The 23,432-nt window shown below is 57.9% G+C and overlaps 1 protein-coding gene across 1 annotated transcript in view; it reads left to right on the top strand.

Annotated features, from left to right (window-relative positions):
* The window catches only part of EPHA10 (EPH receptor A10), a 39,651-nt gene extending 22,447 nt beyond the window's left edge, over positions 1-17,204 (top strand). The window contains exons 6-17 of the mRNA XM_028113833.2: positions 908-1,041; positions 3,600-3,771; positions 7,234-7,342; positions 10,812-10,873; positions 10,990-11,115; positions 11,772-11,957; positions 12,412-12,473; positions 12,924-13,127; positions 13,416-13,565; positions 13,758-13,951; positions 15,505-15,660; positions 15,789-17,204. Of these exons, the coding sequence (XP_027969634.1) occupies positions 908-1,041; positions 3,600-3,771; positions 7,234-7,342; positions 10,812-10,873; positions 10,990-11,115; positions 11,772-11,957; positions 12,412-12,473; positions 12,924-13,127; positions 13,416-13,565; positions 13,758-13,951; positions 15,505-15,660; positions 15,789-15,903 (1,670 nt within the window). The 3' untranslated portion in view covers positions 15,904-17,204. The remainder of the gene's footprint in view (positions 1-907; positions 1,042-3,599; positions 3,772-7,233; positions 7,343-10,811; positions 10,874-10,989; positions 11,116-11,771; positions 11,958-12,411; positions 12,474-12,923; positions 13,128-13,415; positions 13,566-13,757; positions 13,952-15,504; positions 15,661-15,788) is intronic.
* The last annotated feature ends 6,228 nt before the right edge of the window (positions 17,205-23,432 follow it).

A 23,432-nucleotide genomic window follows, 5' to 3' on the forward strand; every position in this document is an offset into this window, starting at 1 on the left:
GGGAGAAGCAGGCTCTCCACCAAGCAGGGAGCCCAATGCGGGGCTCAATCCCAGGATCCTGGGATCATGACCTGAGCTGAAGGCAGCCTCTTAACCGACTAGCCACCCAGGTGCCCCAACACAACTGATTTTTGTGTGTTGACTTTGTATCTTGCAACTTTGCTGTCTTCATTTATTAGTTCTAACGGTGTTTTTGTGGAATTTTTAGGATTTTCTACATATAAGAATATGTCACCTGTGGACTGAAATAATTTTACTTCTTTCTTTCCAATCTCAATGCCTTCTATTTCTTTCTCTTGCCTAAGCTCTCTGGCTAGGGCTTCTGTATATGTTAAATTGAAGTGGCAAGTGTGCCACTTGCCTTGGTCCTGATCTTCAAGGGAAGGCTTTCAGTTTTCCACCTTTGAGCATGTTGGCTGTGGCTTTTCATATATGGTCTTTATTATGATGAGGTAGTTTCCTGCGGTCCCTAGTGCGTCCAGTGTATTGCTTCTCCACCAGACCGTCAGAGTACCTGAGTAGGTTGTTTTCCTGCCTCCTGTGCTCTTTAATGTCTCCAAACCACAGAAAGTGTAGAAAGAACCTGGGGGATTAGAACCAAACACCACTAGGGCAGCTGGAGTGCAGGGGGTGGGCAAGCAGCAGGTGGCTTGGGCCCCCCCTCCCCTCTCCCCCCTCCCCCCCTCCCGCAGAGACCCAGGAAGCTGAGAGCTGTGGGATGAGAGCGGCCTCCCTACCGTCTGGTCTCAGGACTCGACAGCTCAGACCCCGCCCCTCAGGAGCCTCTGGCCCCGCCTCACCCACCCGGCCCCGCCCCCACTCCCTGCATGCCTCGCCCTTCCAGCGCCCACACGGGCACTGCCCCACAGTGGGATCCCGTGGAGAACCCGGCGTTACTTACTTTCAGCGCCCTGGGAGGAGGATGAGATCCGCAGGGACCGAGTGGAGCCCCAGAGTGTGTCCCTGTCGTGGCGGGAGCCTATCCCCGTCGGAGCTGCGGGGGCTAATGGCACCGAATACGAGATCCGATACTACGAGAAGGTGAGGCGGGGTCTGGGCGGGACCCGGGTCTGCGTTCAGGGGCTGCAGTCTGTCTCCAGCAGCCGCTTCCTTTTCTACCTTCTCGCCGCAAAAAGTCCTCCTTACTTTCTTTGTGAACATATCCACTGGCCTCCTAAGGTCTGAGTTTCTTCCTGTCACCTCCACTCCGTGCATGGACCCCACTGCTCATCCGCTGTCGCCCCCTCTCTGCTCCTCACCAGTCATCAGCTCCATTGTCACCGTTTTTGCTTCTTTACAGTTGACTAAGAGCGTTTCCTGGGGGCTGATCCAGATCTTGCATGGCCAGACTATATACAATTTGCAACCCCTTTTAAGAAAAAGAATGCAGAAATACCGTATTGTTTCAAAATTTACAAAAATGTCTGACCTAGGTTAGGTGGTCCACTGGAACTTGGCCCTGTGCTGGTAAATGTTTAACGTCCTGCTCTCCAGAACAACGAATGGATGTATGAATTACTATTACGGTTTTACTGATATACAGGATGTGTAATGCATCGTTTACAAATAAGAAAAAAGATATACAGTGTCCGTATTATAAACTCCATCTAGCCGATTGATCCTTATAGGATGCTTTTGCCGATTTTTGCTGACTTCTTGTATCTGTTGTCAATGTATGGTTGCAGTTCAACCTCAACTTGACAAATGGAGATATGTCCCAGTCCAGTGTCTCTTTTCCCCATAAATTTACCGTCTTTAAATGTGATATGTAATCTACTGTTAAAGTTTTCTCGCCTTGGTGCCAGTTTTCTTCATTCAAGCAAAACCTTGGCTTTCATCTTCAGCATGTCATGTGTCGGAACTTCACTCACCCCTTAGTGACTCGAGGGACTTCTTAGCTGAATCAGATGATAGTTTTTGAATACTGGAAGTTTACTGAGAGCTGTGAGTCGGGTGTGGGTGGGGAGTGAACACGAAGGAGGGACTCCTGAGTCACTGCTGGGAGATCTAGGGGATGGGGTGCCACCGATGGAGGAGGAGAAGCCTGTCTGGGCTCAGTGGATGAGCTGGGGTTGGCCCATGCAATGTTCAGGGGGTCCCTGGTACATCCAGGTGGACTTGGGGGTCTGCAGCTCAAGGCAGAGGCCTGTCCTGGAAAAAGAGAGGTGGGGCCCTTCAGCATAGGGCTGGGAGCTGAATGAAGCCAAGGGCCAGAAGAGAAGGCCAAGAAGGACATTGAGCGTGAGAAGAGGGGCCGAGACAGAGCTCTGAGGAGCCCTGAGGTTTAGGAGACTGCAGAGGACCCTGGGAAGGAGCTGGGCACGCAGTCGCTGCTCACAGAGGCCTCACTGAACTGACACGGGGTGGGGGTCAGAGCATAGGAGACAGAGTCCTGAGGCGGAGCTGTGTGGGTGCTCCAGGCCCTAAGGGGCTGTGAATTTGCAGGGAACCAAAACCGTTGAAAAGAGGAGCCTGTACAAAAGGGGTTCCGTGTGAAAAGCTTCAGGGGCATTGCACAGAAGCCCGGGACCACAAGTCCTGGAGACACATGCTCCTCATCTGCCCTTCTCTGTGCACACCAGTGCCCGCGTCCTCTGCACAGGGGCTTGCTCAGGGCCCATGAGGGTGGCCCAGGACGGCAGCCTTGCCTCTTCGCCCCACCCCGCCCTTACCCCGCCCGTCTCTCAGAGGTCCCGCCCGCAGCCCCTGTCTCGCTGTCTTTCCCTGGGTGGTTCAGATACCTGGAAGAGAGATTCCTACTGGCCCAGTTCGGGTCACAGTCTTCCCCATTCCTGAATACCGTGACCAAAGAACTGGACCACATGATAATGAGGGGCTGTGAGCGTGGCAGGGGCTCTAATAAGGTTGGGGGGGGCAGGCAGAGACGAAACAATAGCTGCATCCCCAGTATACACCATTATCAGACGTGCTGGAGGCAGTATGATATGAAGTACGCACGGGACCCAAAGGAATCAAGATGGTGTTGTTCTGACCCTTCCCTGATGCGACTGTCCCCTATAAAGGAAGAGAGAACTGCTACTGTGGGCGCTGTAGGTAGCCAGGCCTCCGAAGAGTCTAGCTCAGCAGCGGGCAGTGAGCCAGCCCTCCCTCCATGACAGCTACGGCTGTCCCCACTGTCCAGCAGAGGCCTCGGGCGAGTCTCTCCACCCCTCTGTGCCTCAGTCCTTGTCTGTGAAAACCAGATGACAAAGAGAAGGGTCCGTGTGAGCCGATGGCCGGGCAGGTGTCAGGACTGTTTCTCACTCCTCCGAGGCGTCAGGCCCAGCTCACCCTCTCTCTGGACCACGAGGCCCTGCCGTCTGTCCCCCAGAAGGGGGATCTAGCGTCTTCTCTCAAGTTTCTCTTACTGTTCTTAGCCACAAGTACCACTGAGTGTACTTGGGAACTTGGGTGCAGGGAGGGGTTGGAGAGCCTGTGGAAGCCCGCGGAGCCCTCCCTAGACTGTCGGAGTCGGGTTCTCCCACCTGGTCCGCGCTTGCCTCAGCGCTTCTCCGCCCCCCTGCTCCTTGCCCCCGTCATTCTCCAAGGAGCGCGGGTCTGGCCCTGGGTCTGGGCCTTACTTCTTGGTCCTTCCTCAGGGTCAGAGTGAGCAGACTTACTCCACGGTGAAGACAGGGGCACCTGCGGTCACAGTCACCAACCTGAAGCCGGCTACCCGCTACGTCTTTCAGATCCGGGCGGCTTCCCCAGGACCCTCCTGGGAGACCCAGAGCTTCAATCCCTCCATTGAAGTGCAGACCCCAGGGGAGGGTAAGTGATGTGTGTCTGTAGGGAGGGGCTGAGGTGGGGAGACCAGCTGGGGAGGGGGTGGTTATCCATGCAATTAAGGGAGCCCACAGAACAGTTTAATTACAACCTAAATAATTCATGAATTTGGAATCCACTGATGGAGGGCCTATTCAGTGACATGAATTAAATGGGAGGGCCTCGTCCTGGGGGAGCTCACAGGGGAGGGGCTCATGAACAGCTATAAGCCATGTCTCAGCTGGGATCTCCCAGCCTCCCAGGACCTCCTGTGTCTTGTAGAAACATCCTGTGCCCTCTCCAAGATTCTTGCTGTTTTTCTTGGGAGGAGTTGTAGTCTCATGGTCACGTCTTGCTCCGAAGGCTAAATTCTTTCCCATTCTGCTTCTTTCTCTCTACCATGATATAGACTCAAACATGGGATGCTGTCCCTTTCCCCACTCGGCCTTAGAGTGAGAAGCATACTTCACTGAAGGTTGGGGACACAAAGGGGTCGCACCACAGCAATAAAACAAAACAGAGCGAGAGTTGTGCATGTTCAGTGGGGGGATTGTATGGTACGTGAATCATTTCTCCCAATAAAGCTATTATCAAGATGAAACAACAAAACAAAACAAAAGCTAAACATCAGATGCCCTGATTCTAAAATGGCTCTGGCTTCTCCCCCGTGGTATTATGCTACCCGCTTCCGCCCTTCACCTCCCTCCCCTGGCTCCTCTTCTCCCCACCCTCACCCCCAAATTCCCTTTCATGATGAGAGATGAGCAGCTTAGCTGTGGCTTTGGTGGTTTTGCCTGCTGCTAACCCTGCCCTCAGGGTCTCACCTCTATCTACCCTGAGCAGTTCACGAAAGTATTTTCCCAGACAAAGGCAGTTCCCCTAAGAGGCATTCTGACACCAGCTGTCAAGATAATAATTCTTTCCAACCTGCTACATGAGTCTAATCCAAGATAGGAAGAGCTCGGAGCCCAAAGGGAGGTGGAGATAAAATGTTGAGGGAGTTTGGGTTCTGGGAAGAGAGACAGCACTTCTTGTTCGAATGCCTGTCTGTGCCAGACCTCGGCCAGGTGCTGGCAGGAGGAGATTAGAGCTCTGTCTTGAAGGCTAGGGAGCATTTGAATGTGTGGAGATGGGCAGGGAAGGCATGTGGGGTAGACGAATCCATCCGAACAAAGGCGCACAGGTTTGGCTGCAGTGAGTGTGGCGGGGGCGGGAGGCTGAGGGCTGTTAGCTGAAATGGGCCGATGATTTCCATTCATTTGGTGCTGCCTGGTGACTAGACCCTGCTTGGACCCTCGGCCTCCTTGGCTGTGGCCCAGGCTCTGGGGGAACAGGTCTCCCAGTCTGTGGACCCCTTCTTCCAGTGATCTGTGACCCTAACTCAGGAGCACGATGAAGGATCCTGCTTCAGCCCTGTATCAGCTACCCATTGCTGCGTAACAGATTACCCCAAAGCAAGTAGTTGCAAACAGCCAACATTTGTTCTCTCGTGGTCTTTGTGGGCCAGGCATCTGGGTGCAGCTTAAGTAGGTGCCACAGGCTCAGGGTCCCTCACGGCTGCAGTCATCTCAAGGCTCGGGTTCTTGCTGGCTCTTTGTTGGAGGCATGCAGTTCTCTGCCTCTTGGGCTTCTGCCTAGAGCTCCTCATCACACAGCAACTCGATTCTTTCAGAGACTGAGAGAGAGAGAGAGAGACAGGGTGCCCAAGACAAGCCACAGTCTCTTGTCTGTGACATCCCATCCTTCAGCTGCATTCTCTTCATTAGAAACAAGTTACTATGTCAAGCCCACACTCAAGGGGACTGAATACCAGGAGGTGGGGAATCCAGGGGGCACATCTCAGAAGCCACCTGCCACAACCGCCCTGTCTCCATTTCCAGGTCCACATGGACACCTCATTTCAAACAGTTCTTGGCAACTCCACCCACCTCTGCCCCAGCCAGCCCCCAGGTCCTGTCCCCACCCCTGGAACCATGGGCTCTAAAATCCCCTCATTGACCTTGGCCTTGCTGGCCTCTAACTCTCCCTTCCTCCTCTGTCCCTTGTCAGTTGACTGTGACATCCTCCTAACAGCCCTGGGGATCCAACCTTATCTCCCAGGCTTTGAGCCCCTCCTGGTCCCACATCGCCCCAGCCGCTGCGGATCCTCCCCAGGGAAATGCTCCCCAGCCGTGTTGGCCCTCACTCCCTGGATGCTGCATTGTGCCCGCCCTGCTTGCCCCAGAGCCTGGAGCCTGGAGCTGGCCTGAGTCCTGTGTCCCAAGCCTCATCTAATCTCAGCTGAGTCTCCAGGGCTGCGCAGCATCTCCCCCATTCTCAATAGTTTTCCCAAACATTTCCCCCTCTCTCAGGTACCTCCTGTCCATCCCCACTCCCAACCCAGCAGATACCTTCACCCCTTTCCCCTCAGGCAGGAACTCTGTCCATTGCTCCCTGGCTCCCTTGTCACCCTCAAGATGAAGTCCCTGCTCCTTGGTCTGGCATCCCAGGCCCTTCAGGTGCTGTCTCCTCCCCCCCCCCCACCCCCGTTCCCTTTTTCCTCGCACTGTCCAGCTTCACATCTGGCCCCGCTTGGCCCCCATGTGGCCTGTTTTCCCAGCCCCACGGGGTGGCTTGCCATTTTCCAGACCCTGCCTGTGCACCCGAGCACCACCAGAACCTTTCCGAGCTCCCAGGCCTGGTGCAGGTGCCACACCTCTTCTGCGAAGCCTTCCTCACTGGCTTTAGGAAGAAATGAGACTGTCTCTGCCGAGCTCTCTGTTTCTGTTTTCATTCTACAGTTAGGAATTTTGTTTCTGTCTCCCCCACTGGTCTCTACCCTCTTCCAGGGCAGGGATTCTGGCTCATTCATCACTGCCTTCCAAGTGCTGGCGCCAGCCTGTCACACATGTTGGATGGATAGACAGGGTTGGGAGCCTGGGGTCCTCTAGACCCCTCTCTTGGGGAAATAGTTCACAGTAGAGGCTTTTGGAATCAGGCTCAAATCTTGGGTTCACCATTTAGTAGTTGTGGGACCCTGGGCAAACTGCACAACTTTTCTCGATGTCGGTCTTCTCAGCTATAAGATGGGGAGACACCACCACCTTACTGGCTGGTTATGACAGTGAAACAGGGTCATTTAGTTAAGGCACGTGGAACAGTATCTTGAGTGGAGTAAGTGTGCATTCAATGTTACCTTGCTGTAATTGGCGGTGGCCGCGGTCCGGATGGGTCTGGGGAACTCAGGTGAGAGGCCGTTCCCCCTGCAGAGCTACGTTAAGTCATGCCCATCTGAAAGGCCCAAAGGGAGACCCAGGCCTGCCTGTCTGGACCCCAGGGCCTCTCTCGAAGAGCTGGACTGCAGGGAGAGGAGGAAGCTCCAGGCGCCCCCCGTGGGCCCTCTGCTGTGGGGGCGGGGCAGGAGCCTGCACTGGGGCAGCCCCCAGAGCCTGGCCCACGGCCTGCCTCAACCTCGTGGTTTACCCCCAGCTGCCTCAGGGTCCAGGGACCACAACCCTGCGGTCGTCATCACCGTGGTGACCGTCTCAGCCCTCCTCGTCCTGGGCTCTGTGATGAGCGTGCTGGCCATGTGGAGGAGGTAGGTGGCTGGTCCCGGCCTGGCTGACTCCTGGTGGGTCGTGGCCCTGGGCACACTCACGTGTGCTCATGACCGCTCTGTCTGTGCCTGCATTCGCTCACATGCAGATTTGCCCACGCAAGCATCCTGTGGTGTAGATCCGGGCAGGGCTAGCGCGGTCCCGGCCCCTCCCCCCACTTACTGCTCCTGCGGCAGCCGGCACTGCCTCCAGCTCAGCCCGCTCTGGGATGAAGGGGATTGAGCTCCTTAGCTCATTAAATGTCAGAAGGCATCACTGAGGATGGAATCAAGCTCCGGCTGCTCCAGTGTGATTAGGATTCTCCTGAGGTGCTCAGAGGCCCCCAGCCCCTGCCCGCAAGGGATCTTGAGGCCCTTGAACACAGGCAAAGGGAAGAAAGGCAGAAACTATGTGTGGGAGGGGGGAGGCCAGGGAGGGGAACTCATTCACCAGGAGGAAGCTTGCAGGGGAGTGGGCAGAGAAAGGGGGTGGGAGGAGGGGGAAGGATGTGGAGCTCGAGTTTGGTTCAGAGAAGATTCCAGTCCTTTTACATGCAGGAGAAAGCTCATAGCATGTATTTCCACCTTCTCCCCAGGGCCACACTCTGCTGCATGCAGAGGTACCAGGCTGGGGCTGAGGTCAGCAGACTTGAGGGGTGGAAAGTCTGTATGTGATGGGCCGGGGGCGGGTGGTGGGGGGAGCAGAGGCGAGGGACGGCTGCTGGGGAGCCGCATCCCAGCACATCTCAGCATCCTGGAACTGCCTGTGGGCTGGAGGGACAGGGAGCATTCACACGGCACTGTTTGCTTGGCCTTGACTAGAGCACTGAAAGTGACTGAGGAGGGGAGAGCCTTGACCTGGGGGTCTTGGAGCCCCTCTGCCTGGGCCAGGACAGTCAGGGAGGCAGGACAGGAGTAGTAAGCTCCTTTCTGGTGCTTAGACGCCCATATTGGACCGGTTGGGAAAGTAGGAATGGACAGGAGCTGAGAGCTTCTTGTCCTGGCTGGGAGCTTAAGGGCTCAGGGAGGCAGGCGGAGGAACCGGGAGAAAGGGGTATAAGGAGCAGCCTTCCAGGCAGGGGCTGTGCAGGACAGGAGCTGTCCAGGAGCACCTCGGAGACAGAGGCACTAGGGCAGGTCGAGTAAGCCAGGGGTCGGCCTCAAAACCTGCTCAAAATCCCATGGCACGGAAACGGGGAGAATCTGTGGGTCAGGTGCCAATGGGCATGTCCAGCCAGCCTCACAGGCTGATCTCTCTCTGAGTCCCTGCAGAACTTGCCCTCTGCGGGTCTCCTCCCCTCCGCTTTCCCTCCCCACCCCATCCTGGCTCATCCCACTTCTCACCAGAGGGTGTTGTCCAGTGGAAGCTTCTCGGTTTCTCTGCCACTCCTCCATCGCTTGGTCTTGTCCCCTTTCTCTCTACCCACTTTTCCTGGATGTTCTCCTCATTCGTGGGAAGTCCTGTCACCACTCTGGGTGACTTCATTGCCCTTGGATAACCTGTCCCACCCCTTGGCTTCTCGGTTCTTTGACTTCCTCATTCCCAAGGACCTTCTGTTCCATTCCACCTCGGCCTCCCTCTCCCATATCCTGCCATGGACCTAGCCATCACCCAAATACTCTGTCCGGCTGGCTCTTCCACTTATGCCCCGCAGGTGCCCTGTCCTTACAGCTTGCCCCCTCGGCCACATCTGTTGCACCTGCTCCTTCAATGCATCATTGGCTGCCTGGCTCTTCATCCCCAAGTCTGCACACCTGCCTGTCTCTGCACCCATACTCTCCCTCCCTCTGCTCTAGAGGAGGTGCCTTCCTCCTAGTCCTTCCTGCTGTGTTCCGAACCCCGCCCCTTCTCACCATCTCAGGAACCCTACTATTTCTAATGTCCCTCTCTGCCCCACGTAACAGCTGACATTTAGTGAATGCTTAGTAAGCTCTGTGCAACCATGCTGTGTCGGGCGGGGCTGTCTTTATCCCGGTTTTATTAAAGAGAAATCTGAGCCCACCCAGTCCCGCAGCTACCAGGCAGAGGCGCTGGGAAGCTGCGTGAAGTTCCAGAGCCCATGCTGCTAACCACCATCGTGACCACTTCAGCCCCCTTTCCCGTCCGTATAGAAACATCTCCCTAACCGCGCCCCCTCCTCCGAGCCTCCACACCATCTCTCTCCCCTGCGCCACTTTTTTCTTTCCTGCCTTCCTGTGACTTGGCCACCACTGATTTCCCTTCTGTTTCCCTTTGACTCATCTGGTGGTTCTTTTGTGATCTCCTCCGGGGCCTCTTTCTCCTCTACCCGGTCTCTAAATGTCGGGTCCTCAGACTTGTCCACGGTCCCACTTCCCAGGATCTGTCCTCTTCCTGGACAATGCTCAGAGCTCCCGTGCTCGCATCTCCAGGGCAGACCTCTCCTGCACCCCCGGCCCCACTCATTTCTGCCTCCCTACTCCCCGCTCACCCCGCGGGCTCTGCACATTCCCGCCGGCGCAGCCTGAGCGTGAGCTTCTCTCCCTGCCCTCGTAAACGGCACCACCGGCAATGGTTGGGCGATGCAGAACCCCCGCGGGCTCTGCACATTCCCGCCGGCGCAGCCTGAGCGTGAGCTTCTCTCCCCGTCCTCGTAAATGGCACCACCGGCAATGGTTGGGCGATGCAGAACCCCCAAGGTATTCTGGCCTTCTCCCTCCTCCGTTCTGCTTTCTAGCAGTCTCAGAGCCCTGTGGCCCTGTCACCTAAATGTCACTTGAGCACTCGAGTCCTCTTTTCTCCGGGTCCATGCTCCCCCTGTAGCCCGAGCCACTGAGCCCCCCTCAGCTCCTGCGGGTGGGGGGTGGGGGGGGTGGCAGCTGCAGCCAGCATGATCTTTCTAAAATGCAGATGGAGTCATGGTGCTCACCTGCTCAGCACCACCAGGGCTCTCCTCTGGGCCAGCGCCAGCAGGGCCTCCCTCAGGGTCCCCTAAATGCCGGTTGTGGGCTCTGGTGATGGTGACGCAGTTTTTGGTCCATGGCCACCTCTGCCTCAGGAAACCCTGCTTGGAGGTCTGGGACTGGTCAGGCCCATCTGCTGTGCGTGCCTTCTCCTCTGCCTGGACCTGTGAGCGGGCTTGCAATGGATGCTCAGCGCTTGTTTACCTGGCCAGACCCTGGCTGTCCCTGACTGCATGGGCCACCTGATTTGCTCAAAGTTTAGGGGTTCAAAGTCAGGGGTATGGATTTGGGTGCCTCTGAAGTTGCAAGAATGTGCATTGTGTCTCAGAGGGAAAATAATTAGGAATGTGGGTGGGGATGAGGGGTTAGGTCTAGGGCTGGGGTTCCGTGTCGGCTGTGGGGAGGAGCTCTCAAAGCAGGACAAGAAGGTCCCTCCCCTAGGGCACAAATCTTAAGGGTTTTGAAGGGCTAAGGAGCTGCCACCCTGGGTCTGGTGAGAGGCCAAAGTCTGGGGCTGCCTGGCTCAAAGAGTGACTCTGCACCTCCCCAGGTCCTGCCCCTATGGCAAAGGAGGTCAGGACGCCCATGATGAGGAGGAGCTGTATTTCCACTGTGAGTCGTCGCTTGCCCCTGCTTAGCCCTCTTCCTTGCTGCCCTTCATGACCCCTCCCACCCCCGGCCACAGAACCCCTTCCTCCAGCCCACGTCTGTCTCTCCCTGCATTCCAGTCAAAGTCCCGACGCGCCGCACGTTCTTAGACCCCCAGAGCTGTGGGGACCCGCTGCAGGCTGTTCATCTGTTTGCCAAGGAGCTGGATGCAGAAACCGTCACACTGGAGAAAAGCCTCGGAGCAGGCAAGCTGGGCACCCAGGAAGCCTTGTCCGTCCCAAGAGCCCTCCCCTTCCCTCATCGCCCCCTCTGCCCTCCAGGCCCTCCCCCATTTCTGGAAGCCCTGCCTTCACCCCAGTCCTGGCCTGCCGAGGAGGCCCCAGCTCCACACCAAACGGGACCTCCACCCACCGGGGTCCAGGGAAGGGGATGGCAGAGGACTCTGTGATCCTGCCTTCCTACCCTCTCCCGTTCCCCATGGTCACCGAGGAGGCCTCCCCACCCTGGCCCTTTCCCCGCTGGCCTCCGCAGACTGCCGCCGGCGGAAGTGTAGTCCCAGGCCTTCATGGGGGCGGTGGGCAGGAGCATTCACAGACTTGGGGACCAGACGCGCCTGAGGTCTAGTCCTGGCTCTCCTGCTGACCAGCTGTGTGTGCCTCTTCTGCTCTGGACTCGTTCCTTGGCTGTAAAACAGGCACGATAGCTCCTCATGCAGAGCGAGGTGGGCACTGCGAAGCCCATGTCACGTCACTGGGTCTCAGCTTGCCATGAATCGAACTCGGGAGCCCTGAGCCCCAAGGCCAGGAACAGCCTGTGATCCCAAGCTGCTTTCTCCGCTGCTCACCGGGCTGGCTTGGCCAGGGGGTGGCCTCCAGGGGACTGAGGTGCTCTGTCCTCACAGGGCGGTTCGGGGAGCTGTCCTTCGGCCGCCTGCAGCTCCCTGGCCGCCAGGAGCTCCCCGTGGCCGTGCACACGCTCAGGGACGGCTGCTCCGACTCCCAGAGGCTCAGCTTCCTGGCCGAGGCCCTCACCCTGGGCCAGTTCGACCACAGCCATGTCGTGAGGCTGGAGGGTGTCGTCACCCGAGGTAGGGCCGTGTGCTCCGCAAGGATGGGTGGAAACAGGGTGGGAGGTGGGGTGCTCCTATGCCCCCAGGCCCTTCCTCCAGCCATGGGACGGGGAGCCCTTAAGCGGCCCAGGTTGGAGAGAGGGTCTCAGCTCTCTTTCAGCGACTCAGGGAGACCCTTCCGACCTTGAATGACCTTTCTGAACGGTATTGACCCTGTCGGGGGTGGACCGCTTGGACCTTGGGTGATCTTCCTTAGCAAACCCATTGCAGCTCCTAGACTGTGGCTTTTGTCCTCCTCCAGATGTCCTCTCTTTTGTTCTTTGGCATAGAGGGTCCTGGGCAGGGGTGCGGCCCGCCTGGGGAAACTTGCTTCCGGCCGTCTTGGCTCAGGCTGGGGCCCGGGTGGGGGGAGCATGTGTGCGTGCAGAGGGGCGCAGGCAGCTTAGCGTGTGTGTCCCCATCCCTGGCACAGGAAGCACCTTGATGATTGTCACTGAGTACATGAGCCATGGGGCCCTGGATGGCTTCCTGCGGGTGAGTGGCCTGGGTCCCGGGGAGTACCTCTGACCATGTTAGTTTTCGTCCCTCACTTTTCTCTTTGGTGGGACTTGCACTTGGCATCGTTCCCTAAAAAGGGGCCCACTGGGGGCGCCTGGGTGGCTCAGTTGGTTAAGCGACTGCCTTCGGCTCAGGTCATGATCCTGGAGTCCCGGGATCGAGTCCTGCATCGGGCTCCCTGCTCGGCGGGGTGTCTGCTTCTCCCTCTGACCCTCTTTCCCTCTCCTGCTGTCTATCTCTCATTTTCTCTCTCTCTCTCAGATAAATAAATAAAATCTTTAAAAAAAAATAAAAGTAAAAAAAATAAAAAATAAAAAGGGGCCCACTGGCCAGGCCCACCTGGTGGGTCCCAGGGCAAACCCAGAGGGGGCCAGGTGACTTTGCTGGGGTCCCACAGCCCCAGGGAACTGTATGTTCCTCCCACAGAGGCATGAGGGCCAGCTGGCGGCCGGGCAGCTGTTGGGGCTGCTGCCCGGGCTGGCGTCAGCCATGAAGTATCTCTCGGAAATGGGCTACGTCCACCGGGGCCTGGCGGCCCGCCGTGTGCTACTCAGCGGTGGCCTTATCTGCAAGATCTCTGGCTTTGGGCGGGGCCCCCGGGACCGAGCAGAGGCTGTCTACACCACCATGGTGAGGGTTCCCTTCTCCCAGGCAAACCTGCCCATCAGACTGCACCAGGGTCCCCCTCACCCACTGCTGCCCTCTTCCCTGCCGTGTCGGGGCCACACTCCCTACAGCCCCCCCCTCCCCCCACTTGGCCCCAAATGAATGCCGGTGTGGGCGTCGTTATGTGCCTTCCCCAGAGGTGCAGCTGGGAGGATGGCAGGTGGGGCTGGGGCTGTGGCTCCGTGGGGTGGGGAGCCCTGGAGGTCCTCGGGCCAGTCCCCCCCTGCCCCTGACCTGCTTGCCTGCCCGCAGAGTGGCCGGAGCCCGGCACTGTGGGCCGCCCCTGAGACGCTTCAGTTTGGACACTTCAGCTCTGCCAGTGATGTGTGGAGCTTTGGTGTCGTCATGTGGGAGGTGATGGCCTTTGGGGAGCGGCCCTACTGGGACATGTCTGGCCAAGATGTGAGTGACCTCGGGCCCCAACTCCCTGACCTCTGTCCATTGACCCTTGACCTCTTAGCCCTAGGCCCCTCTTCACTGTCTACTTGCTTCCGATCCTGCCTGGTCACTGCCTGAGTCTTCCTTGGGATGGGATGTGTGCATGTGTTGGAGGGACTGAAAGCTTCCTGTCTGCCCCTAACCTCCATGGCCCAGGTGATCAAGGCAGTGGAGGATGGCTTCCGGCTGCCACCCCCCAGGAACTGCCCCTCCCTCCTACACCGTCTGATGCTAGACTGCTGGCAGAAGGACCCAAGTGAGCGGCCCAGGTTCTCCCAGATCCACAGCATCCTGAGCAAGATGGTGCAGGACCCAGAACCCCCAAAGTGTGCCACGACCGCCTCCCCCAGGTACAACTGATGCCTCTTTGTGCCAGGTTCACTCCCACCTATCCCCGACTGCCAGGTACAGCCGGCCTCCTGCCTCGCGGTGAGCGGGCTCCCCACCTGTCCACCGCACCTGTCCCCACCCCTCCTGTCCACCGCACCTGTCCCCACCCCTCCTGTCCACCGTACCTGGCCCCACCCCACCTGTCCACCCCACCTGTCCACCGCACCTGTCCCCACCCCACCTGTCCACCGCACCTGTCCACCGCACCTGTCCACCCCACCTGTCCACCGCACCTGTCCACCGCACCTGTCCACCCCACCTGTCCACCGCACCTGTCCACCCCACCTGTCCACCGCACCTGTCCCCACCCCACCTGTCCACCGCACCTGTCCACCGCACCTGTCCACCCCACCTGTCCACCCCACCTGTCCACCGCACCTGTCCACGCCACCTGTCCACTCCACCTGTCCACCGCACCTGTCCACCGCACCTGTCCATGCCACCTGTCCACGCCACCTGTCCCACCCCACCTGTCCACCGCACCTGTCCACCGCACCTGTCCACGCCACCTGTCCACCGCACCTGTCCACCGCACCTGTCCTACCCCACCTGTCCACCGCACCTGTCCACCGCACCTGTCCTACCCCACCTGTCCACCGCACCTGTCCACGCCACCTGTCCAACGCACCTGTCCACCGCACCTGTCCACCGCACCTGTCCACGCCACCTGTCCACGCCACATGTCCACGCCACTTGTCCACCGCACCTGCCCACACCACCTGTCCACGCCACCTGTCCACCGCACCTGTCCACCCCACCTGTCCACCGCACCTGTCCACGCCACCTGTCCACCGCACCTGTCCCACCCCACCTGTCCACCGCACCTGTCCACCGCACCTGTCCCACCCCACCTGTCCACCGCACCTGTCCACCGCACCTGTCCCACCCCACCTGTCCACCGCACCTGTCCACCGCACCTGTCCCACCCCACCTGTCCACCCCACCTGTCCACCGCACCTGTCCACGCCACCTGTCCACCGCACCTGTCCACCCCACCCGTCCACCGCACCTGTCCAGGTAGGACCGCTCACCCAGTTGCCTAGATCTGATACTCTGCCTGCCTCAGACACATGGACATTGTCCTCCACGTAAGTCATTCTCCTTGTCCTGGGTTTTGCCTCACACATCCCCGTATAATGGCCACTGACTGGGTGAATACATGTGGAAATAGTTTGAACAGGTTTGTAGTAGCAATAAATAAAATAAGTGAAATGAGTATTTGTTGTCCCAAACATAACATGGGTCATCTCCCAAACTGTCCTAGGTATGTCCTACCCCCTAGATACTCCCAGTACCTTTAGCTGGCTCAGATGCAACCCGCTCTCTACCTACCTGCCTGGGTACCTCAAAACCCACACCTGCTCTGATGAGCAGGGTGGAGCCAGGTCTGCCCTGGGGCTCGGTCGCTCTCCCCATCTCCTGTCCTTTCTCGGCTGGCCTCTCCTCAGGAGAGTGACCAGGTCTGGGCACCAGAACCCTGCTGCCGACTAACCACAGCTCCTCTGCTGCCCAGGCCTCCCACCCCCCTGGCGGACCGTGCCTTCTCCACCTTTCCGTCCTTCGGCTCCGTGGGTGCATGGCTGGAGGCCCTGGACCTGGGCCGCTACAAGGACAGCTTCACTGCCGGTGGCTACGGGAGCCTGGAGGCCGTGGCCGCCATGGCCGCCCAGTGAGTGTGAGGAATCTGTCTGGGAAGGCCCGAGCCTGTCCTAATTCTGGGCCCTTCCCTGTCCCGACGGAGGGTGGGAGAGCAGAAGAGGGTTTGAGCCAGCTGGGTCTGACCGGCTCTTCTTTCAGGGACCTGGTGAGCCTGGGCATCTCGTCGGCAGAACATCGAGAGGCCCTCCTCAGCGGGATCAGCGCCCTGCGGGCACGCGTGCTCCAGCTGCAAGGCCAGGGGGTGCAGGTGTGAGCCGCGCCATCCTTCCAGGCCAGGACCCCAGCCCTCACAGGGACCCTGGCACGCCGGGCCCCGGCGGGGTGGAAGTGAGCGCGCTCTCCCTGCACTCGGGCCCAGAGCTTGTTTGCGACCACAGGTCCCCTCATTTCACTGCCTACTCCTCCCATTTTCCCCCAGTCTGAACACCTTGGCTGACTCAGTCTCCCTGGCCAGAGGGTTTAAATTCCTGGGGAGAACCTCTGAGATAACAGCAGGAGAAAATGCAGGGCCCCAGGGACCATGGTGGGCAGGATGGAGAGGGAAGACCTAGCTTTAAATAGCCTCATTCATGTTTTTCTGTCTTCCACACCCACTGGGGCCTGGGGCCTACCCCAGTGGGTGCCCCTATTTCCCACAGACCTATTGGCCAGTTGACAGCATAGGTCCCTAATAAGCTCCCATGAGACCTGGCAGGAACCGCCGCTGCCTGGCAGCCCATCCTGAGGGGCTTGGAGAGGCGAGGTCCTCAGCTCCCTGGGCATGGGCTTGGCCACACTGGTCCTGAGGCCCAGGCAGAGAAGGTGGTGCTGAGCTCCGGGGCTGGACCCCAAGACCCCAGACTCAGGAGCTGATTTCTGCCTCCCTTGCCCTTGGGCTGAGAGTTCAGGGTGAAGGTGAGGGTCCTGGCTAGGCCATCAAGGTTCTGGTGCTCCCCTGAGGCCCAGTGAGGCCTCCCGTTTGCATTCCTTTTGTAAAGTCACTGGCCGGGACATCTGAGAAGAGCATGAGGGGAGAGGTTTTCTCCCTGGAGGACCTGTGAGCTTTGCTCATCCGCCCCAGGGGATGGTGAAGAGATCTTCAGAGGTGGACCTTCCCTCTCTGACAGGCTCTGAGCCACACTGTGCAGAGGAATGACGGAGGCTGGTGGAGGAGTCAGGGCCAGGACTGGGGTTGGAACCCATGCCCCCAACTCCCAGTCCGGGGCTGAGGTTGGCTCTGGAGAGAGTCCTTGGTCCTACCTTGTGATACCAACGCTTTTCCCCGAGGAAGCCTAGGGGTACTCTGAGGTGACCGCCTCTCGCAAGCGCTATCTCCTGGGCACCCCTTAAGCCTCCTGGGGAGCACCTCCCTCTGGCTTCTGTGGGGCTCTGGCGGGAGTGGCCACCCTGAGCTAACTCCAGAGTTCCTTATCCAGAAGGGCTTCCCAGAGGCGGTGGTGATCGCGAGGCCAGGGCTTTCAGAGGACAACAGGAAGGCAGCTGGATCTGGACAGGATTCCAGGGGCTGTGTTTGTCCAGGTCACCCCTGCCATATGCCTGCTCTGGGCTTGGCTGTGTGCGGGTGGGTGGGGTGGGTGGGAAGGAAGAGCCAAGGGGGAGAAGAGGGGACGGATGAGACATCGAGCTGGCCCGTGGAGGGCTCAGCCCAGGTCGGGGGACAAGCTCAGGCACTGAGAAGTACGACAGGGATGCCTTCCAAAAGTGCCCCGGGCCCCACGGGAGACCTCGGGGTCTGTGGGCCGTGGGCCCGAGGGCAGATGGACAGTCTCATGATCTGTGTATGTGGAGGTGTGTCTGGAAAGGCTTCTTGGCTGAGAGGCTGATGCATAAGTTGAACAAGGCTTTGAAGCTGGGGGTGGAGGGTGTCTCTCCCTGGGGTGGGTGCATTTTTGCACAGGCCAGGATGGAGGGCCTGGGACAAAAGGCATCCAAGCAGAGGGGCTAGCACCAGAAGGAGCCGGGAGGCTGGAAGATGCAGCGCATTTGTGGGCAGCACCCATGGTGGCGGACAGTGCCTCACATCAGTGCCTTTGGCTCTTCTCTCCTTGGAGCCCCTCCCTCGGCTCCCCACCTCCTGGGCACTTGCCCCAGTCAGTGACTTTGAGCTTGAGATACTGCTTCCACCCTTGACAGGGCTTGGGGGGGGGGGGTCTGTTCCCATGCCAGCTGCCCTCCAGCCTCGCCCCCTCCCCCCACCCAAGCCCAGAAAGGCCATGGTGTGAGGACCAGTATCCTGTCTTGGGTGGAGGGAGCCTCATCCCCATCTCCAGCAACATCGGTCATGCTCTAAAGGCCCAAGCCCCCTCCCCATCCCCCGGCTGTTCTGCAGAGGGACCCCCCCCCGGCTGTGTTGGCAGGACTTCGGTGTCCAGGGTAGACCTCCCCTCCATGGAGGAGTGAGGTCCCATAACCCTGAGGGGTCCCAGACCTCTGCCCTGCACAGATGCGGGCTGATGGCTCTCTGGGAGCTCTCTACAGATCTATTTTTATATGGAACTTGTTCACTGGATGGAGGGAGGTGGCGTGCAACCCTCCAGCTCCCCCATCTGAGCCCATCCAGGGAGGGAAGGGGCTGGTGGGGGGGGGTGGTTCCTTTGACGAATTCTGGAGATGTTTTTATATTTCGTGGGTTCTGTATGCAGGACAAAGTAATAAAAACTTGTCTGTGATAGGGTACCTCTTTCAGTGGCAATTGCTTACCCATTAAGATCTTATGTGGGAGGTTTCCACCATCCCCCACTCGCCGTGTGGTGTCTCCAGAGTGTGTGTCTGAGGTCTCTCTGTGTAGACATGAATTGAACAGCCCTTGCCATGAAAGATCTCCCAGTCTAGGGAGGGTGGCCCTGGAGCGGAGAGAAGGAGCTCACCTGATCTCGGGAGTAGTAACCCAAGGGAGGCAACACTCAGGTGGTGGTGCCATTTTCTGAGATAGACAGCACACGGGGAGGGGAGCAGGGTGGGTAGGCATTATGGGGAGGAAGGCGGAAAATGACACGCTTGGTTCTAGATGTGTTTGAGGCGTGCGGGTGGGGGTGTCTGGGAGATGGGTGGGTGCTGGGCCTGGGACTTGGCACAGACGCCGGCTAGAGGCGGAGCTCTGAGGGCTGTAGCTCCTGGGCGTGGGGGTGCGGGCGGGGGGGTGAGGCCGAGTGAGAAGGAGGTCTCCTTGGGCCAGCCCGGGTCGGGGGGGGGCGTGGCGCAGAGGGAGCGCTGGGGCAGTCTGCCACTGGGAGACAGCAGGTGAAGAAGAGCAGGAGACAGAGCCTGAGGGGAGCAATGGAGGGAAGCCAGGAAGCAGTCAGCCATGGAGGCGAAGGGGCAGTGAGTGGGGCTGTGAAATGCGGGGAAGCCACGTGAGCAGAGGGGGTGGGGGCGGCTGTCAGGGGCTCTTATCCATGCCGTGCTGTTCCCAGGGCTGCCTCATGGAACGGCAGGCCGGCAGCTTGCACCGCCCAGCTCCGCTCAGTCCCATAGGCCCCCGGGGCTAGGAGTCGGAGAGCAGGGTGCTGGCAGGGTTGGCTCTTCCTGAGGACTTGGGCCTCTCTGCTGGGCTCTCAGATGGCGTCTTCACCCCGCCTTCCGTGTCCACATTTCCCCTTTCAGAAGCACACCAGTCGAACCAGACTGGCCCACCCGAATGACCTCCCTGGAACTTGACAACCCCTGTAAAGACCCTGTGTCCGAATAGTCACTTTCTGAGGCACCGGGGTTAGGACTTCCACCTGTGAATTTCGAGGGGGACATAATTCAGCCCGTAACAGTGGCCTTAATCGTGGGGGGCAGAAGCCACGTGAGAGGATCGAGGAGTGGAGTGTGGGAACATTTTGGGGCGAGCGGCAAAGGGAGGAAGGTGGGATAAGACAGTGATCAGGGCGGAGTGGGAGTGTGGGCTGAATGCTGGAGCGCCGCCTGAGTGCTCACACGTGTGCACGCATATGCACACACGCACCACGTGAGCCCTTGCCCTTTCCGGCTTCCTAGTGCTTCTGCTCTCCCTAGACCAGGCTGTTCGTGTTCACAGCTTGGAGAAGGTGTCGTATTTATTTGCCTAGGCCAGGGGGAGTGTGTGGGGCTGGGGCTGGGGCGGCGGGGTGGCAATAAAGAACACCCCTTTCCTCCGTTCCTGTGCTCGGAACCAGTTGAGCACCGTTCACCGGGACAGATGGAGCACAAGATACCGGCTCCTTGATAAGGCTGACTGGAGAATGCTGCTTACCACGTTTCTTCGAATCGAAGATGCCGTTGAGTGTGAGATGTACCACTAAGAAAACATCACAGCCAATTCAGCTGTGTCATGCCATCTGGTTGGAAGATGCATCCTGATTTCAGAGACGTTAACATGGATAAAATGTACGTCTTCGATAAATGAGTTGTGCTGTATTGGGACAAAGTGCCTTTCTCTGAATTAGACCCACCCAGTCCCAGGCTGAGCCAGGAAGCTGCAAGCCTCGTCTGCCCCGGGCAGCTTTGCCAGAGCGTCCTGCAGGGTGGGGAGCAGACCGGCGCGCACCCCGCTTGCGAGCAGGCGGACCTGCGGGACAAGCCAGGTGGCGCCAATTCAAGCAGGTTGTTCCGTTCAGGAAGTCGCTTCTTTCCCAGGCGGGGCGGAGTGAGTGAGCAGGTTGGGGCTGTCGGCAGTGTTGCTCTGTGGAGGTCTGCCTGAGTGGAGGCATGGAGCCGAGGAATGGGGGACCCCCACCGACCCTTCACACTGCACATAGTAAGTGCTCACTAAATGTTAGGATTAGCAAGGTGTAGCAAGGTGCACGGGTAGACATACAGTATATGGTGGGGGGTTGAAATGAACACCTCCGGGCAGCAGGGCTGCTGACGTGGTGTGACCCCCTATTTGGTCATTCGGTGAACCCAGCTCCTACCCTGTAGCAGCCACTAGGAAGTTAAGAGCTCACGGCCTAATGGGGGTCAGTTAAGTAAAAAGCACGAAAGGCACAGAGGGATAAACCCTAGGTGTTGTGGAAGTCCTGGGGAGATGCAGGAGGGCCCGGGGGGGGGGGGGGGGAAGCCGTGTAGTGCCGTCACTGCCCTTACTCAGCATGACTACGTTCTGGGCTCAGCTCCTCCCTCGCATCGTCCCCTTCACACCGCTCAGGCCTCAAGCAAAACTCCTCACTGTATGGAGCCCTCTCTTTAAATCTCTTGGTGCCCTTCGCCATCTAGACTCAGGCTTCTGCCAGTATCTTGAAAGAACCCAGCTAGTCTCCTCAGGGTTCCTCCCTGATGCCTACCAGCATCTTGTGGGCAGATTATGGTTCTCTCAAGCCTCGCTCCAGGCAATATGTGTGGACTAAGACTGCTCGTGGAAGTTGAAGAGAAGAACTAGAAAACCAAAACGAGATGTTTCCCTGCTGCAAGCGCCTTACACCTCCTCCCAGATAGGCTGCATCTTGCCCCTTCTCCTCCCTCGCCCACTGCACTCATCCTCGACAGTCCGCTGGGGCACGGTGAAGAGAGAGGTCTGATTTGAAGGCATGTAGCCTTGGAGAGTGTCCCCTGCCTCCACCCTGATGGCTCTTAGCACATTGTGGCACACGGCCCTGAAAGTTTGCAGATGGGGAGCTGGGCTCTTCCCAGTATCTTGGTGCCAAGGGTGTGTTCTGGGCTCCACCATCTGCATCATCTGAGGATCGGAAGATGCCAACTTCATAGACCCTAAGATCAACTAAGGGAAAGACGATGGCAGAGTGTAGAAGGCAAGTGCGGATTACAGCTTACAGCGGGGATGGGGGGGTGGGGGGTGGGCACTGTTTAACTGGGGAGGTGATGCAGGCGGGGGAGGGGGGGCTGGGGTAATGCCTCATCCTGTGACGGAGGAGGCAGGCGCCTGAGCCAAAGCAAATTGGATTCCAGACTCCCATGGAGTGCAGAGCCCAACGTGGACCCCAGTTCTGACCACACTCTCTCCTAGTGTCTCCGACGCCTCCCATTTCTGAAGCCTCAGGAATGATCTACTAGTAAAACCTTCAGCACATATGTATCATGTTGTATTTTAGGTGTGGGTCAACAGCTGTCAATGTGTGAAATTAGAAAGGAAAACACTTCCCAGAGCTTGTGCACATGTGGGCACGGAGACAGTTTTCCATCGCATGCAAACTCATCGGTGGCAATGGGGATCGCAGTTCCTTTGAGCTACAAAGTGTGTCTGACGCCGTGAACGAGCGACGCTTAGGTGAGGTCCTACCATTCACATCCCAAGAACTAGCTCTTCATACGAATAATTTAACTCTTTGTAAGGCCATACGTTTGGAATTCTTTCAACAGGAAGCCCCAAGTAGGGCTTCTGGAAAGATCAGGAAGCCTGCAGGGCCAAGAATGAACCTGGTGTTTATTGAAACTCTAGGACTCTTGGCGGCTGCCTCAGGTGCCCTGGTAAAGGGGAGGACTCGGAGCCCCATGCTCCCTCCAACCCAGAGCAACTCTGCTTTTATTCCCTTCATCCACACAGCAGAGGGTACAAAGTAAACTGCCTACCGGGGCGAGGCATGTAACAAAGGGAAGTGATCTACCAGGGGTTGTTTTGAATGGGGAGAGGATTCTCTAAGGAAAGCTGCTCTCCGCTCCAGCTGGCTGCTATCAGATCTTATTTTTTGGAGGCTAGCATTTTTGTGAAATCTCGCAATTTTTAAATTGTAACTAACTTGAAAAAACAAAATCCAGTGAAAGTAAGCCTGTTTGGTTTGTGGGCTGGCAGTATGATTTAAATTTTCTTTGCAACATCCCAACCCTGTGATAGTTCAGACCATGCTTTAAATCGGGGGATGGGTGGGGAATTCATTACCCTCCAAGTCCGCCCCTTATATGGAATGAAAGGCTGCTCTATCTTCATCACATGACTGGCACCTGTACGGCACCTGCTACGTACTACACATTCCCTACACCTGGGTTCATTTAGGCAGTGGTGCAAGTGGAATGAAATAGGGTGAGGATGGCTCTTGGTCAAGCAGGTTGGGTCCTAAGTGTTTCCTTGATACCAGGCTCTTCTTGACACCGCCCCAGATGATAAAGGAAAAGGTGTAAGCTTCAGGTTTGGTGACTGAAAACGAGTGACCTTTATTCCAAAGCTGTCACTGACCACAGGATCCTTCCCCATCCATCACTGTCAGTGCCAGATGACCGGGCTAGATGAGCCATTTTTATCTTCTGCCATTAGGTCCATGTGGATGGTTTTCAGTGCAGAAAGAATTTTAGGCAGGCAGATCTGCCAGAGCCCTGGAACTCTGGGAAGCGAGAAGCATGAAAACTGCATTACCTGTGCCCCTGCTTTGTTGCAGGCCAACAAGCCTTGACTCTACGTGTAAATACTATAGATAGCCTAGAGACTTCCCATGTTTCAATTTCTTGCTCATGAACAAATGTGTTGGGGTAAACCTACTTGGGGTGGGTTACCTATGGCCTGCGTGTTGGGGTGAGGGCTCCATCTTCAGATATGAGAGAGATTCTGCCTACAGGAAGGTTTCCATATCTTCTGAGGAAAGCAGCTGCTCGGAGCCCCCCCACTGGGATAGCTTCAGCTCCCAGATGGCCTCTAGTCCAGGTAGCACAGCTTGGAGAGGACAGGCAGGCTGAATATCGATTAAAAACGAACCAACCCGGGCGCCTGGGTGGCTCAGTTGGTTGGGCGACTGCCTTCGGCTCAGGTCATGATCCTGGAGTCCCGGGATCGAGTCCTGCATCGGGCTCCCTGCTCGGCGGGGAGTCTGCTTCTCCCTCTGACCCTCCACCCTCATGCTCTCTCTCTCTCTCTCTCTCTCAAATAAATAAATC

The sequence above is a fragment of the Eumetopias jubatus genome, unplaced genomic scaffold (assembly GCF_037043125.1).
Source record: "Eumetopias jubatus isolate StellerSeaLion01/CBP00866 unplaced genomic scaffold, mEumJub1_p1.0 scaffold_4, whole genome shotgun sequence".
Lineage (NCBI taxonomy): Eukaryota > Metazoa > Chordata > Mammalia > Carnivora > Otariidae > Eumetopias > Eumetopias jubatus.